The 14,101-nt window shown below is 43.2% G+C and overlaps 2 protein-coding genes across 5 annotated transcripts; both read left to right on the forward strand.

Annotated features, from left to right (window-relative positions):
• The first annotated feature begins 248 nt into the window (after positions 1-248).
• On the forward strand, positions 249-3,993 carry LOC106840909 (leukocyte immunoglobulin-like receptor subfamily A member 5). Of its 4 annotated transcripts, XM_044759789.2 has the most exons (7): positions 274-404; positions 507-542; positions 725-1,009; positions 1,263-1,562; positions 1,847-1,891; positions 2,109-2,159; positions 2,305-3,993. In XM_044759789.2, exons 1-7 carry the CDS (start codon positions 371-373, stop codon positions 2,448-2,450), a joined length of 897 nt encoding a protein of 298 aa, XP_044615724.1. In that variant the 5' UTR covers positions 274-370; the 3' UTR covers positions 2,451-3,993. The 4 variants fall into 4 exon arrangements, with proteins under 4 accessions (XP_044615725.1, XP_044615724.1, XP_070354356.1 ...); XM_044759790.2 differs by lacking the exon at positions 507-542 and having other exon boundaries at positions 249-404; positions 2,305-3,986; XM_044759791.2 differs by lacking the exon at positions 1,847-1,891 and having other exon boundaries at positions 284-404; positions 2,305-3,986.
• A 1,278-nt stretch (positions 3,994-5,271) lies between these two features.
• Positions 5,272-13,136, forward strand: LOC123275627 (leukocyte immunoglobulin-like receptor subfamily A member 5). Its single transcript, XM_070498768.1, has 5 exons — positions 5,272-5,359; positions 10,399-10,434; positions 10,618-10,902; positions 11,155-11,454; positions 12,205-13,136. Exons 1-5 carry the CDS (start codon positions 5,272-5,274, stop codon positions 12,360-12,362), a joined length of 867 nt encoding a protein of 288 aa, XP_070354869.1. The 3' UTR covers positions 12,363-13,136.
• Positions 13,137-14,101: the final 965 nt, after the last annotated feature.

Raw genomic sequence — 14,101 nt, forward strand, 5'->3', positions numbered from 1 at the left:
TCACATGATATTTCAGAGCAGTCCTGTGATTGGAAATGGTTTCTTTCCTCTTCTATATCCTGTGCCTCTCTTACCCCTTGCATCATATTGAAAGATTAAAATGCTTATGTGGCACTGGGCACAGAAAACAGGGATCGAGTTGGACTAATTGTAGTTTGAAGTTCAGATGATGATCCTACTCATGTGTCACGTATTCCTGCAAGCCCCACCCAGGAGGAAGTAGGAGGAGAGAGGATGTGGATTGCCTTAGCTCTCCAGGTGAAAGTGGGGCCACACCCACACTTCCTGGAGGTCTTTGTCAATACAGAGAAATCTGTTCCTCATATGAGCAGCACCTCTGGGGCCAGCAGGCTGGCATAGAATCAGGACCATGTCCATGGTTCTTCCCTCCATGCTCTGTCTTGGTGAGTCTGGGAGAGAAGGGCCCAGCTATAAATACAAGGCTACAGGGGACAGGTCCATCGGTTCTAGGAGGCTGGGCTGTCTCACCCGTTGTTTCCTTCCAGGGTTGTGTCTAGGCCAGAGCACTCAGGCGCAGAAGGGTGAGTATTCCTCCTAATACTCGTAAGATCCTACTCCTGGTTTCGGCCAGATATCAGCTCTCTTGACAGCTGGGAAGATGGGACTCCACATTTGGGCCAGTGGCTGTAAGAGGGGAAGAAGTGGATGGAGGGCATAAGAAACAGACACATCTGTAGGTCCATACCTGTTTCTTTTCTTCTAGGAACTCTCCCACCACCTCTTCTCACAGCTGTACCAGGAACTATGGTTCCACGTGGGACTCCTGTAATGATCCTGTGCCGAGGGCCTGCAGAAGCTGAAGCATACGTGCTGTCTAGAGTGAGAAGCCCTGAGCCCTTGGATAGTGAGAAACAACTGCTGTCTAAGAAGACAAACACTTGGAGTATCACAGGGATGACGCCATACTGGGCAGGATTGTACCACTGTTCCTATCAGAGTGGAGGCAGCTGGTCCCAGTTCAGTGACCCCCTGCAGCTGGTGATGACTAGTGAGTGGGACACAGGGGCAGCAGAGCCAGGACTGACCCCTTTGCAGAGGGAAGAACCAGATGTTGCAGATATGAAGCACAGAGGACAAAAACATCTATCTTTGGAAAGGGGTAGAGAGGATGCAGACACAGCTTCCTCACAGCAGGACAAGGAGGGGATAGAAACCAGAGCCATGTCTGCTCCTGGGGAACAAAAAGGGACAATGCATGTATGTTACCCAGTCCTTTATCAATAAACTTCCTTCTTTCTCAGGAGCTTATGACAAACCCTCCCTCTCAAGCATGACTGGTATCATGGCACTCTCAGGGGAGAATGTGAAGTTGCGGTGTTTCTCAACACTCAAGTTTGATGCATTTATTCTTATGAAGAAAGATGGAGTTCACATCATCCAGAACCAAATATCCACCCTTGAGGGTGGTGGACACCAGGCTGTGTTCCTTTTGAATCAAGTCTCCTCCACACAAACTGGGACCTACAGATGCTATGGTGTCTTCAGTCGTCACCCCTATGTGTGGTCTCACCCCAGCGACCGATTACAGCTTTGGGTCACAGGTGAGGAAGCCCCAGCCCATCAATCCTCATGTCCCATCCTGGAGATGGATAGTGTCCAGGTAGAGCAGGGACTGAGAAAAGGAGGACAGCATGGTGGGAAGACCATGTCACCACCATCGTCTTAGACAAGAAGCTCTTAGGAACTCACTCCGCCTCACTCCCAAAGCAGCCCTCCTACCACATGCCCAGGGGCCAGGGAAAGACAGTGTATATCATTGGGAATCTGGGTGGAAGAGTCTGAGCAGAGAGAAAGGAAATCTCTCCCATTTCAACCCCATTTTCAGAAGCTTCTGACGATCCCGGTCCCACGAACCCCGGACCTTCGCCTGGTGAGTAACTGCTGATATTTGTAGAAGGAGCAGGGCAGGCAGAAGGAAGAGCAGGTGCAAAAGGCATGAGGTAGAGAGAAGCTTCACGTGCCCAGGGTATGTCAGGGAGTCAGTCCTTGTTTGCTGAAATAGGGAAATAGCAAGGAAAGAGTAGACAGGGCTCCAACAGGGCAACTGGAGGCAGCTTGTTCCTCACTCCTGTCTTCCTTGACCCCAGAATTCCCTGATGAGATCACCACACTGCCCACTATGACAGGAGGAATGAAAGGTAAGTAAGTGCTTATCCTGTGGGTGCTGCTTGGGGGGGCTACATGCCAGATCCAGTAGACTGGAGAAATGGGCTCGGGTTTGGGGTACGTTAGCAGAATGGGCCTTGATGCCTCTTCTGTACCCTTCTCTCCTTTTTCTCTCAGAGCATACTGCTTGGCATCTTTCTGCAGAGAATCAAGTCCGGCTGAGTATGGCTGGCCTGATTCTCTTCGTCCTGGTGGTGCTCTTGGCTGAGGCCTGGTACAGCCAGAAGATGCCCTTCAATGGACACAGACAAGCCCCTACCTGAGTGTAATGACAGCACTGATGTCCCTCTTTTGGCATCTGAGGATTGTGTGGACCCTGGGGGAGCAGCTAGAGGAGATAGGGCCCTGGCTATGTAATCTACTGAGACTATCAAAATTCGTTTCCTATTGAATCTGTAATACCCTAACCACAGACACAGTGGATTAAAACAGTACGTATTTATTCTGTTTTGGTTCTGGAGAGCAGAAGTCTAAAATGTGTCTGCAGGCCTGCATTCCTCTTTTAGGTTCTGATCTGTGTTCCTGCCCTTCTGGTTTCTGGACTCTGTGTGCATTCCTTGCCTTCTGTATCCCTCCTCCATCTCCAAATCCACCAGTGCAGCATCCTTTCTCCTCTCTGACCTCTGCTTCCTTCCTTCCTTCTTCTCCCTCTTGCTACCACCCTCCTGCTTCCCTCTAATAACGACCCTTGTGATGACATAGGGCCCAAGAAGATAATCCAGGATAATATCCCAGTCTCCAGATTCTTAACGCCCTTGCATCAGCACATGTCCCTTTGCCACAGCAGGTCCCACTCACAGGTTCTGGTGATTAGACGAGCACAACTTGAGGGAGACTACTCAGCCGACCTCCAGGATCTCAGTACATCTGACCATTGATCTGGCTGGACTCGCACTTCTGCACTACCTCCTGGGGGAGATGTGAGGATGAGACACTTAACACTCTTTAGAATTTAGGACCAGACATGATTTGAATAGAGAGACATGCTTAACAAACCTTGCTTCAGTTTGGGTAAAGTATAAATTCCTAAGAGTGCTTGTACTTGGAGGGAGAAAAATGAGTCCAGAGATGGAAATGCTGATTTTTTTTTTCCAATAGTATCCCTTTTTTTCTTTAAAGATTCTAGAAAGCAAATGGAAAAGTATGAACATTTATTTTAGTTGGTTTGTTTCAGGATTGAAGTCACATGGCTATTTGTGATGTTAGCCATTGTTCCTGTTTGGGGTTTATTTTTGTTTTTTCTGAAAAGGAACATCTTTAGAAGCATAGGAGTAAAACAACAGACTCAGAGAATGGTTAACTCTGACTCCCGTTACAGTTGCATTGATGAAATCATTCTGGAACTTCTTAGGTCCAATCTACTGAAGTAACTAATAAATATCCTCAGACTTAACCAGAAGGACACTGTGTTCTGTAGAGACAGGTAGATTCTAAGTTACATCACTTGCTCTTTGTTCTCATCTCTGCCCCATGATTAGACTCTCTATGAGCTCTCTGCTACTGGCTGCCATTCCCTCACCCTCCTGGCTAATTCCTACATTTTTTATAAGTGTCAGCAAATACATAACTTTTTCTTGGATGTTTTCTCTGAACTCCTTCTCAGACCCTGCTAGTTGTCACTTTCATGTGCTAAATGACAACTTTTCTGTAAGGCCAACTAGTAAATATTTTGGGCTTTGTCATCATCTGATCTTCTTTGCAACCACTCAATTCTGCTCTTGTGGCAAAAAAGCAACTGTAGGTGACATATAACCACAAGGACATGGCTGTGTTCCCATAAAATTTTGTTTACAAACACTAAATCGTGGATTTTGAGTCGTATTCACAGGTCACAAAACATTAATTTTCTTTTGGTTCTTTCAATCATTTAAAAATCTAAAAATCATTCTTAACTCTGGGGCTGTACAAAACAGACAGCAAGTGTTAAAACTCAACAATTCTGTCTTATGAATTGTCCTTCAAAAAGTTGAGTCCAGGGGCCAGCCCAGTGGTGTAGTGGTTAAGCTTGTGTTCTCTGCTTTGCTGCCCAAGGTTTGCATGTTTGCATCCTGGGTAGGGACCTATTCACCACTCATCAAGCTATGCTGTGGCAGCATCCCATATACAAAATACAGGAAGAATGGCACAGATGTTCACTCAGGGTTTATCTTCCTCAGCAAAAATTAAAAGGTGAGACCAGGAGTGACATCAGCATCATGGCAGTTTGTCATTCCCTTGTCTCTCTCCTGTATGTTATAACAAGTTAGACATCCAGTGACCAACAAAGGACTCCCTGCACAGCACATCAGAATGCCTGAGTGGCCCATGCATCTACACAGCTGCAGGTGGGTGGACTGGACCTCCTGGGTGTATTGGGGCTAGGAAGCAGCCCCCTCCCACACCCCTGATGGCAGAGATCCAAAATGCATATCCTCACACCAGAGTGCATGCCAGTGACACAAGCTGAAAGGGCTAACATGGCACTTGTGTCTTGGCCCCTATCACCCCCCAGTGGTGGCGAGTGAGACAGATGTCCTGAGACTTAATAACACAGAATGGAACCGGCAACCTGGCCCCATCCTCATCCCAGCAGTGGCACTAGTGTCTCCAGCAGGGGGGACAGCAACCAGAGCTCGCATTCCACCTGCAGGAGCAGGGTGCCCTGACCTGAGGTCTCTAAAGCACAGTGGTGGGCACCAGTGACCAGAGACTGCAGGGCAGCAACAACACTTACAGCTTAGCCCCTACTCCTCCTCCAGAAGTGGCAGGTGGCACCTATGACATGAGGCCTCAGCAACTAGAGCAGAAACTGAGACCCAGCCCCAAGTAGGGGCACTCCAACACTGGCTCTACCAACAGCAGGGGCTTCAAACAATAACCTGGGCCCCAAACTGCAACAGCAACACCTGTGCACCCAGTGCCCCTGAAAGCAGTGCTGCCAGCACCCCAGGTAACCCAGGAGCAGTGGTGCAGGTGGTGCATGGAGCAGAAGCACCCAAGCCCATGGAAAGCCTACAGAGATCAAGTAGGGGAACATGAGACCCAGGCAACCCCAGAAGCAGCAGAAGTGCTCATAACCTGGTGACCCCAGTGGCAACACCTGAGATGGCAATGACATTGAAAGCAGCAAGGTACCACCAACCTCAGAGGAACAAGAAGGACAAGGAAGGCACTGATGATGCCTCTAGCAGAGGTAATGGAGGGTGGAAATTTCAGGCTCTCAAATAAAAGCAGAAGCAGCTCAGGAACAAAGTAACCAAAGCTGTACCCAAATAAGAAAGGTGGTTATTACCACAGATGTGCTGGCAGAGGTCAAGTCATCAAACACCATGAAGAATTACAGTAACATGGCAGAACAAGAGGAGAATAACAGCTCTCCTGAAACCAGATTTGAAGTCATAGAAGAATACAAGACGACTGACAGAGAATTCAAAATAGCTGCCATAAAGAAACTCAAGTTACAAGAAAATTCAGAAAGACAGTTCAATGACCTCAGAAACAAAATTAACAAACAGAAGGCATACTTCACCAAAAATATTGAAGCTCTAAAAAAGAACGAAACAGAAGTTCAAGATATGAAGAATTAAATTAATGAGATGGAAAAAAGGCACACAGCATAAAAAATACGTCAGATATTATGAAGGAGAGAATCAGTGAGCTTGAAGATAGAAACCCAGAAATGGTCCAGGAAGAAGAGAAGAAAGAACTAAGAATTTTTTTAAATGAAAAAATTCTTTGACAGAATACCAACTCAATTAGGAAGAGTAATATAAAGATTATAAATATCCCAGAGGGAAAAAGGAGCAGAGAGCTTAGTCAAAGAAATAATAGCTGAGATCTTCCCAAATCTGAGGAAGGAACTGGACACACAAATATGTGAAGCGAATAAAACTCCTAATTACCCCAATGCAAAAAGACCTTCTCCGAGGCATAAAGTATTAACACTGACATAAGTCCATGACAAAGAAAGAATATTAAGAGCAGCCGAAGAAAAGAAAATAACTGACAAAGGAACCCCATCAGGCTTTCAGCAAAAGTGGTACTAAGAGGGAAACTTACAGCAATACTGGCCTACCTCACAAAGCAAGAAAAATATTAAATAAACAAGCTTACCCTATACCTAAAAAGATGAGAAAAAGAACAATAAACAAAGTCAAAAGTCAGAGGAAGGAAGCAAATATTAAAATCAGAGCAGACATAAATGAAACAGAGAGAAAAAAAATAATAGAAAGGATAAATGAAACTAAGGGCTGATTCTTTGAGAAGATAAACAAAAGGGATAAACTCTTAGCCAGACTCAATAGGGAAAAAAGAGAGAAGACTCAAATAAATAAAATCAGAAATGAAAGACAAGAAATTACAACAGACAACACAAAGGATTATAAAAGAATACTATTAAAAGCTATACACCAACAAACTGGATAATGTAGAAGAAATGGATACATTCTTAGATTCAGACAACCTCCCAAAACTGAATCAAGAAGAAATAGAGAATCGGAATAGACTAATCACCAGCAAAGAGTTTGAAACAGTAACAAAAAACCTCCAAAGAAACAAAGCCCAGACTAGATAGCTTCTCTGGTGAATTGTGACAAACATTCAAAGAAGATTTAAAACCCATCCTTATCAAACTATTCCAAAAAACTGAGGAGGGCAGGACACTTCCTAACTCATTTTGCAAGGCCAACATTACCCTGATACCAAATCAGGACAACCCAAAATGGAAAATTACAGGCCAATATCGTTGATGAACATAGATACAAAAATCCTTAACAAAGTATTAACAAGTGGAATGCTATAATACATTAAAAGGATCATACACCATGTGGGATTTATTCCAGAGAGGTTGGGATGATTCAACATCCACAAACCAATCCATTTGGAAATCTCATGGACAAAGTGAAGAACAAAAATCATGAGATCATCTCAATAGATGCAGTGAAAGCATTTAACAAGATCCAACATTCATTTATGATAAAAACACTAAATAAAATGGATATAGAAGGAGAGTACCTCAACATAACAAAGGCCATATATGACAAACGACAGCCAACATCATATTCAGTGGGAAAAAAGTGAAAGCAATTCCTCTGAGAACAGAAACAAGACCAGGGTGCCCACTCTTGCAACTCCTATTCAACGTAGTACTGGAGAAAATATAGGCAGTGCACTCTTTGACATTGATCTTAGCAGTATATTTTCAACTACCGTATCTATTCAGGCAAGGGAAAAAAAGAAAAAATAAACAAATGAGACTACATCACAGTAAAAAGCTTCTGCAAGGCAAGGGAAATCATAAACAAAATGAAAAGACAACCCACCAACTGGGAGAGAATATTTGCAAATCGTATATCTGACAAGGGGTTAATTTCCAAAATATTTAAAGAACTCATACAACTCAACAAAAAAGAAACAAACAACCCAATAAACAAGTAGGCAGAGGATGTGAACAGACGTTTTTCCAAAGAAGATACACAGATGGCCAACAGGCATGTGAAAAAACACATTCAACATCATTAATCATTAGGGAAATGCAAATCAAAACTACAATGAGATATTACCTCACTCCTGTCAGAATGACCATAATTGACAAGACAGGAAGCAATAGTTTGGGGGAGGATGTGGAGAGAAAGGAACATTCATACACTGCTGTTGGGAATGCAAACTGAGGCAGCCACTATGGAAAACATTATGGAGATTTCTCAAAAAATTAAAACCAGAAATACCATATGATCAAGCTCTTCCACTACTGGGTATTTAGCCAAAGTATATGACAGCAACAATTCAAAAAGATTCACACACCCCTCTGTTCATTGCAGCATTATTCACAATAGCCAAGATATGGAAGCAATCCAATGGAAGCAACCCAAATACCCACCAATGGATGAATGGGTGAAGAAGATGTGGTACATATATATGCACAGACAATGGAATATAAATTTATATTAACTCAGCCAAATCAAAAAGACAAAATCGTGCCATTTCCAACAACATAATGGACTTTGAAGGTATTATGCTAAGGAAAATAAGTCAGAAAGAGAAAGACAAATATTATAACATTCCACCGATATCTCAAAGGTAAACAAACAAACACATAGATAAGGAAACTGATTAGTGGTTACCAGAGGAAGGAGGGGAGTGTGGGAGGGCGAAAAGGGCAAAGGGACACGTGTGTATGCTGGCAGGTAAAAACTATACTATTGGTGCTGAAATAAATAAATAAAAGTTGAGTCCAAATAGCTTGTAGGCAAAGAAACACTAATTAACGTGTCTGAGAATAGTTATACTAGAAAATAGTTACTGCTGTGTTCAAGGACTCCCTTTTGATTCCTTAGCAGTTGGAAATAGATGATAGATAGATAGATTAGATAGATAGATAGATATAGATAGATAGATAGATAGATAGATAGATAGATAGATAGATAGATAGATAGACAGATAGATATACAAATAAGACAGAAAGATGATATTCAAATAGATGATACATAGATATTGATAGATGAATACAAGATAGGTAAATGATAGGTAATAGATGACAGACGATGATGATGAGCTTTATAAATAGACATAGGTAAGTGATAGCTATAGATAGATGAGAAATATACACGATAGAAATCTAGGTAGATAATGGATAAATAGAGAAAGGCAGAGCGATGATATAGATGACAGATGCTATGAATAGACTAGATATATGATAGATAGACAGATAGATAGATAGATAGATGATAGATAGATAGATAGATAGATAGATAGATAGACAGACAGACAGACAGACAGATAGATGGATAGATAGATAGATAGATAGATAGATAGATAGATAGATAGGTAGAAAGACAAAGAGAGCTAAAGAGACAGAAGGTTAGATGTGAATATTTTCCCCCAGATATTTTCAGAGTAAGGAAAGCCCTGTGTTACCACTATTGACCTGTCAGCCTATTCCTCTGAGTTGGAACCTTCAGTTATCTTCTCAGTCTTGGGGAAACTCCTTCTCAGCCACAGACATCTCGAATTATATCCTCCACATCACCTTTCTCTATGCCCAGGCCATGACCCAAGGATACAAGCACAGGGACCTGATGTTTGAGCCAAAATGGCCAGGCCATGAAGATGATAGTGATACACAACAACCAAAGGGAAATTCTACAAGAAGTAGAAGGTATTTCTGAATTTGCAGAACTATCTATGATTATACCAGTGGCTCCGAAGTCCTTAGAGTCTGATGAATTAAAAGCTGACAAAACAATTTAGAGCAATAGTCCAACCTACCACCGTTTTAGTGGAGATTGTATGTCACCTTCCCCCATGTAACCCTCAAAAAATGAAAACTCAGTAAGGGTTACTATTAAATTTTTTCAGATTTGTGGAGAAGAGTGCCCAATGTGGGTGGATTCAGGGGAAGATTTTAAATCAAAATTATACACTGATCCAGAAGAATGGACGGCATAGCTACTCAGGAAGGTTCAGTCAGTGTGATAGTTTAAGAACAAAGGTGTGACAAAACCCAATGAAAATACCATATTAAGTGCATCATTTTACCCTTGGACAGAATCAGTGCCAAAAATGTGTTGGGGCTATCGAAGAGGAAGAACTGTTAATTATGCTACTGTCTCTCTAGCAGAGCCTGTTCTGGACAATGTGCTCACACTGTGAGTACCACTTTTCATAAACTCATTATCATTGCCCCATTTTGTACATAAAGGGATATAATCTCAGCATTAAGAAACAAGGGTCATAAGTTTCCTTGGTATTTCAGAGCAGACCTCAGACTGGAATTATTTCTCTCCTGCTCTTTGCCTTGTAATCTCTCACACTCACTCTATATAGAAAGTTTAAAATGTGGATGTGGAATTAGGAACAGAAAACAGGGATGAAGTCAGACTGATTGTAGTCTAAAGTTCAGATGATGAACAGCTTCAAGATGTCAGACACTTGTGCAAGCCCCAACCAGGAGGAGAAAAGTGGATGTGAATTCCCTTCACACTTGGGCTGAGAATTGGGACGGCCCACACTTCCGAGAGGTCTGTGTCACATACAGAAAAGTCTGTTCCTCATAAGTGCACATTGCTGGGGCCAGCGGGCCAGTGTGGATGCAGGACCATGTCCCTGGTCCTTCCCACCTTGCTCTGTCTTGGTGAGTCTGGGAGAGAAGGGACCAGCTACAAATACAGGGCTAATGAGAGCAGGTCTAGTGGTTCTATAAGCTGAGCTGTTTCACCCACTGTTTCCTTCCAGGGCTGTGTCTACGCCAGAGCACTCAGGAACAGAAGGGTGAGTATTTCTCTTAATACTCCCAAGTCCCTGCTCCTGGTTTAGCCCAGATATCAGCTCTCTTCACAGCTGGGAAGAGGAGACTCAGCATTCTGATTCATGGCTTGTAAGAGGGGATAGAGTGGAAGGATGGCATGAGAAACCGACACACCTGTAAGTCCATACCTGTTTTCTGTCTTCTAGGATCTCTCCCCCCACCTCATATCACAGCTCTGCCTGGATCCATGGTTGGATCTAAGAATCCTGTGACCATCCTGTGCCGAGGGCCTGCAGAAGCTGAAGTGTACATGATAACTAAAGTGGGAATCCCTGAGCCCTCGGACAGAGAGAAACAGCTGATGTCTAAGATGACCAACAGCTTTAGTATCACAGACATGACACCAGACAGGGCAGGGCTGTACCACTGTTCCTATCAGAGTGGAGGCAGCTGGTCCCAGTTCAGTGACCCCCTGCCGCTGGTGATGACCGGTGAGTGGGAAACAGAGGCAGCAGAGTAGGATTGAACCCTTTGCACAGGGAAGAACAAGGCTTTGCAGATGCGAAGCACACAGGACAAAAACCTCTGTCCTTAGAAAGGGTTAGGGAGGATGCAGACACAGATTCCTCATGGTGGGACGAAGAGGGGATAGAAACCAGAGCCACATCTGTTCCCAGGAAACAAAAAGGGACAATGCATGTATGATGCCCAGCCCTCTATCTACAAACTTCCTTTTTTCTCAGGAGCTTATGACAAACCCTCTCTCTCAAGCATGACTGGTTCTGTGGTGGCTTCAGGGGAGAATGTGAAGTTGCAATGTTTCTCAACACTCAAGTTTGATGCATTTATTCTTATCAAAGAAGATGGATATCGAACCATCCAGAACCAAATCTCCACCCACCAGGGGTATAAACACGAGGCTTTCTTCTTCTTGTATCAAGTCTCCTTCACACAAACTGGGACCTACAGATGCTACGGACTCTTTGAACGTGAGCCCTATGTGTGGTCTCACCCCAGTGACCCATTGCATCTTCAGGTCAGAGGTGAGGAAGCCCCAGCCCATCCATCCTCATGTCCCGTCCCGGAGACAGTGTCTAGGTAGAGCAGGGACTGGGAAAAGGAGGACAGAACCATGGGAAGACCATGTCACCACAAAGCTCACAAAGCTCAGAGGAACTCATTCCCCCTCACCCACAATGCAGCTCTCCCACCACATGCCCAGGGGATGGAGAAGTGCCGTATAGTCATTAGGGTGTCTAGGTAGAAGAACGTCTGAACAGAGAGAAGGAAAATCTCTCCCATTTCAGCCCCATTAGCAGAAGCTTCTGACGATCCTGATCCCACAAACCCTGAACCTTCACCTGGTGAGTAACTGCTGATCTTTGTAGAAGGAGCAGGGCAGGCAGAGGGAACAGCAGGTACAAAACGCATGAGGTAGAGAGAAGATTCACATGCCCACGAGTGTCAAGGGGGCCAGTCCCCGTTTGCTGAGTCCATGGCTTATCATAGGGAAAAAGAAAGAAAAGAGTGGGCAGGGCTCCAATGGGACAGACTGGAGGCACTCTGCTCCTCACTCCTGTCTTTCTTGACCCCAAAATTCCCTGACGGGATCCCCACCATGGCAGCAAGGACAGGAGAAATGAAAGGTAAGTAAGTGCTTCTCCCGTGGGAGGTGGATTAGGTGGCTTCATGCCAGATCAAGTAGACTGGAGAAATGGTCTTGGGTTTTGGGAGCACGTTAGCAGAATGGGCCTTGGTGTCTCTTCTGTAACCTTCTGTCCTTTTTCTCTCAGAGCCTGCTGCTTGGTATCCTTCTGCAGAGAATCAAGTCCGGCTGAGCATGGCTGGCCTCATTCTCTTGGTCCTGGGGATGCTCTTGGCTGAGGCCTGGTACAGCCGGAACATGCCCTTCAATGGAGACAGACAACCTCCAGGAGCTCAGTACATCTGACCATAGAGCAGGGCTGTTCTTGCACTTGTGTGCTAACTCCTGGGGGAGACGTGGGGATGAGATACTTAACACTCTTTAGAATTTAGGACAGGACATGATTTAAACAGAGAGACATGCCTATAAAGCTTATTTACGTATAAGGTAAAGTATAAATTCCTAAGATCGCTGGTATTTGGAGGGGGAAAAATTAGTCTAAGGATAGAAATACTGAATTTTTTTTCAATATCCTTTTTCTTGATTTAATGTTTATCGAAAGCTAATGTAAAATTATGAGCATTTATGCTGCTTTGTTTGTTTCAGGATTGAAGGTACACAGATGTGTGTGATGTTAGCCATTGTTCCTATATTGGGTTTGTTTTGGGGTTTTTTCTGAAAAGGAAACATCTTTTAAAATATGAGACTAAACAACAGACTCAGAGTAGTTTACTCTGACTCCAGTTACATTGGAGTTGATGAAGTCATTCTGGAACTTCTAGCTCCAGTCTACTGAAGTAAATAATCAATGTCCTCAGACTTCAACCAGGTGGATACCGTGCTCTACAGACACATGGAGATACAAAGTTCCATCACTTGCCCTTTGGTCTCACCTCTGCCCCATGATTACACTCGCTAAGAGCTCTCTGCTACTGGCTGCTGTTCCCTTACTAAATTTCCCTTGTTGGGGAGTCATCTCATCTTCTTTGCAACCACTCTATTTTGCTGTTGTGGCACGAAAACTACTGTAGATGACACATGGGCCTGGCTGTGTTCCAATAAAATTTGTTTACAAACACTAAACTGTGAATTTCAAATCATCTTCACGGATCACAAAATACTAATTTTCTTTTGATTTTTTCAATCATTTAAAAATGTAAAAATTGTCCTTAGTCCTGGGGCTGTCAAAATCAGATAGTAGGCTTTCCTTAGTAATATGTTTGATTTCTTTTCTCTTACTAATTTGTTTACTTATTATCAGTTTCTGGTTTGTGATTACCATCAGGTTCCTATATAATATTCTACATATATAGCAATCTATATTGAGTCGATAGTCTGTTTAGTTTGACCTCTTTCTAAAAGCTCTACTCTTTTACACTCTTCCCCCCACATTTTATGTTTTTGCAATCATATCTAATCTCTTATTTTGTGTGTGTCTGTCCATTACCCTCTTATCATTGAAATCCGTAATTTTAGTACTTTTGTCTTTTAACCTTCATATTATTTTCATAGGTGGTTGATCTGCTACCTTTACTGTATTTTTGCCTTTACCAGTGATTTTATTGCCTGTTTTGGGTTTTTTTATATATTTTCTTATCCCTATTTGTGGTCTTCTCTTTCCCACTTAAATAAGTCCCTTCAGCATTTCTTGCAGAACTGGTTTCTTGGTGATAAACTCCTTTAATTTTTGCTTGTCTGGGAAACTCTATCTCTCCTTCCATTCTGAATGACAACCTTGCTGGATAGAGTATTCTTGGTTGTAGGTTTTTTCCTTTCAGCACTTTAAATAAGTCATTCCTGTCCCTTCTAGCCTGTAGGGTTTCAGCTGAGAAGTTCCCCGATAGCCTTATTGGCTTTCCTTTGTATGTCACTTGTTGCCTTTCTCTTGCCACTTTTAGGATTCTCTCTTTATCTTTAATTTTGGGCATTTCGATTATAATGTGTCTTGGTGTGGGCATCTTTGGGTTTATCTTGTTTGGTGCTGTCTGTGCTTCCTGTACCTGAATGACTGTTTCCTTTCTTACGTTAGGAATGTTTTCAGCTAT

This window comes from Equus asinus, chromosome 26 (assembly GCF_041296235.1).
Source record: "Equus asinus isolate D_3611 breed Donkey chromosome 26, EquAss-T2T_v2, whole genome shotgun sequence".
Classification (NCBI taxonomy): domain Eukaryota; kingdom Metazoa; phylum Chordata; class Mammalia; order Perissodactyla; family Equidae; genus Equus; species Equus asinus.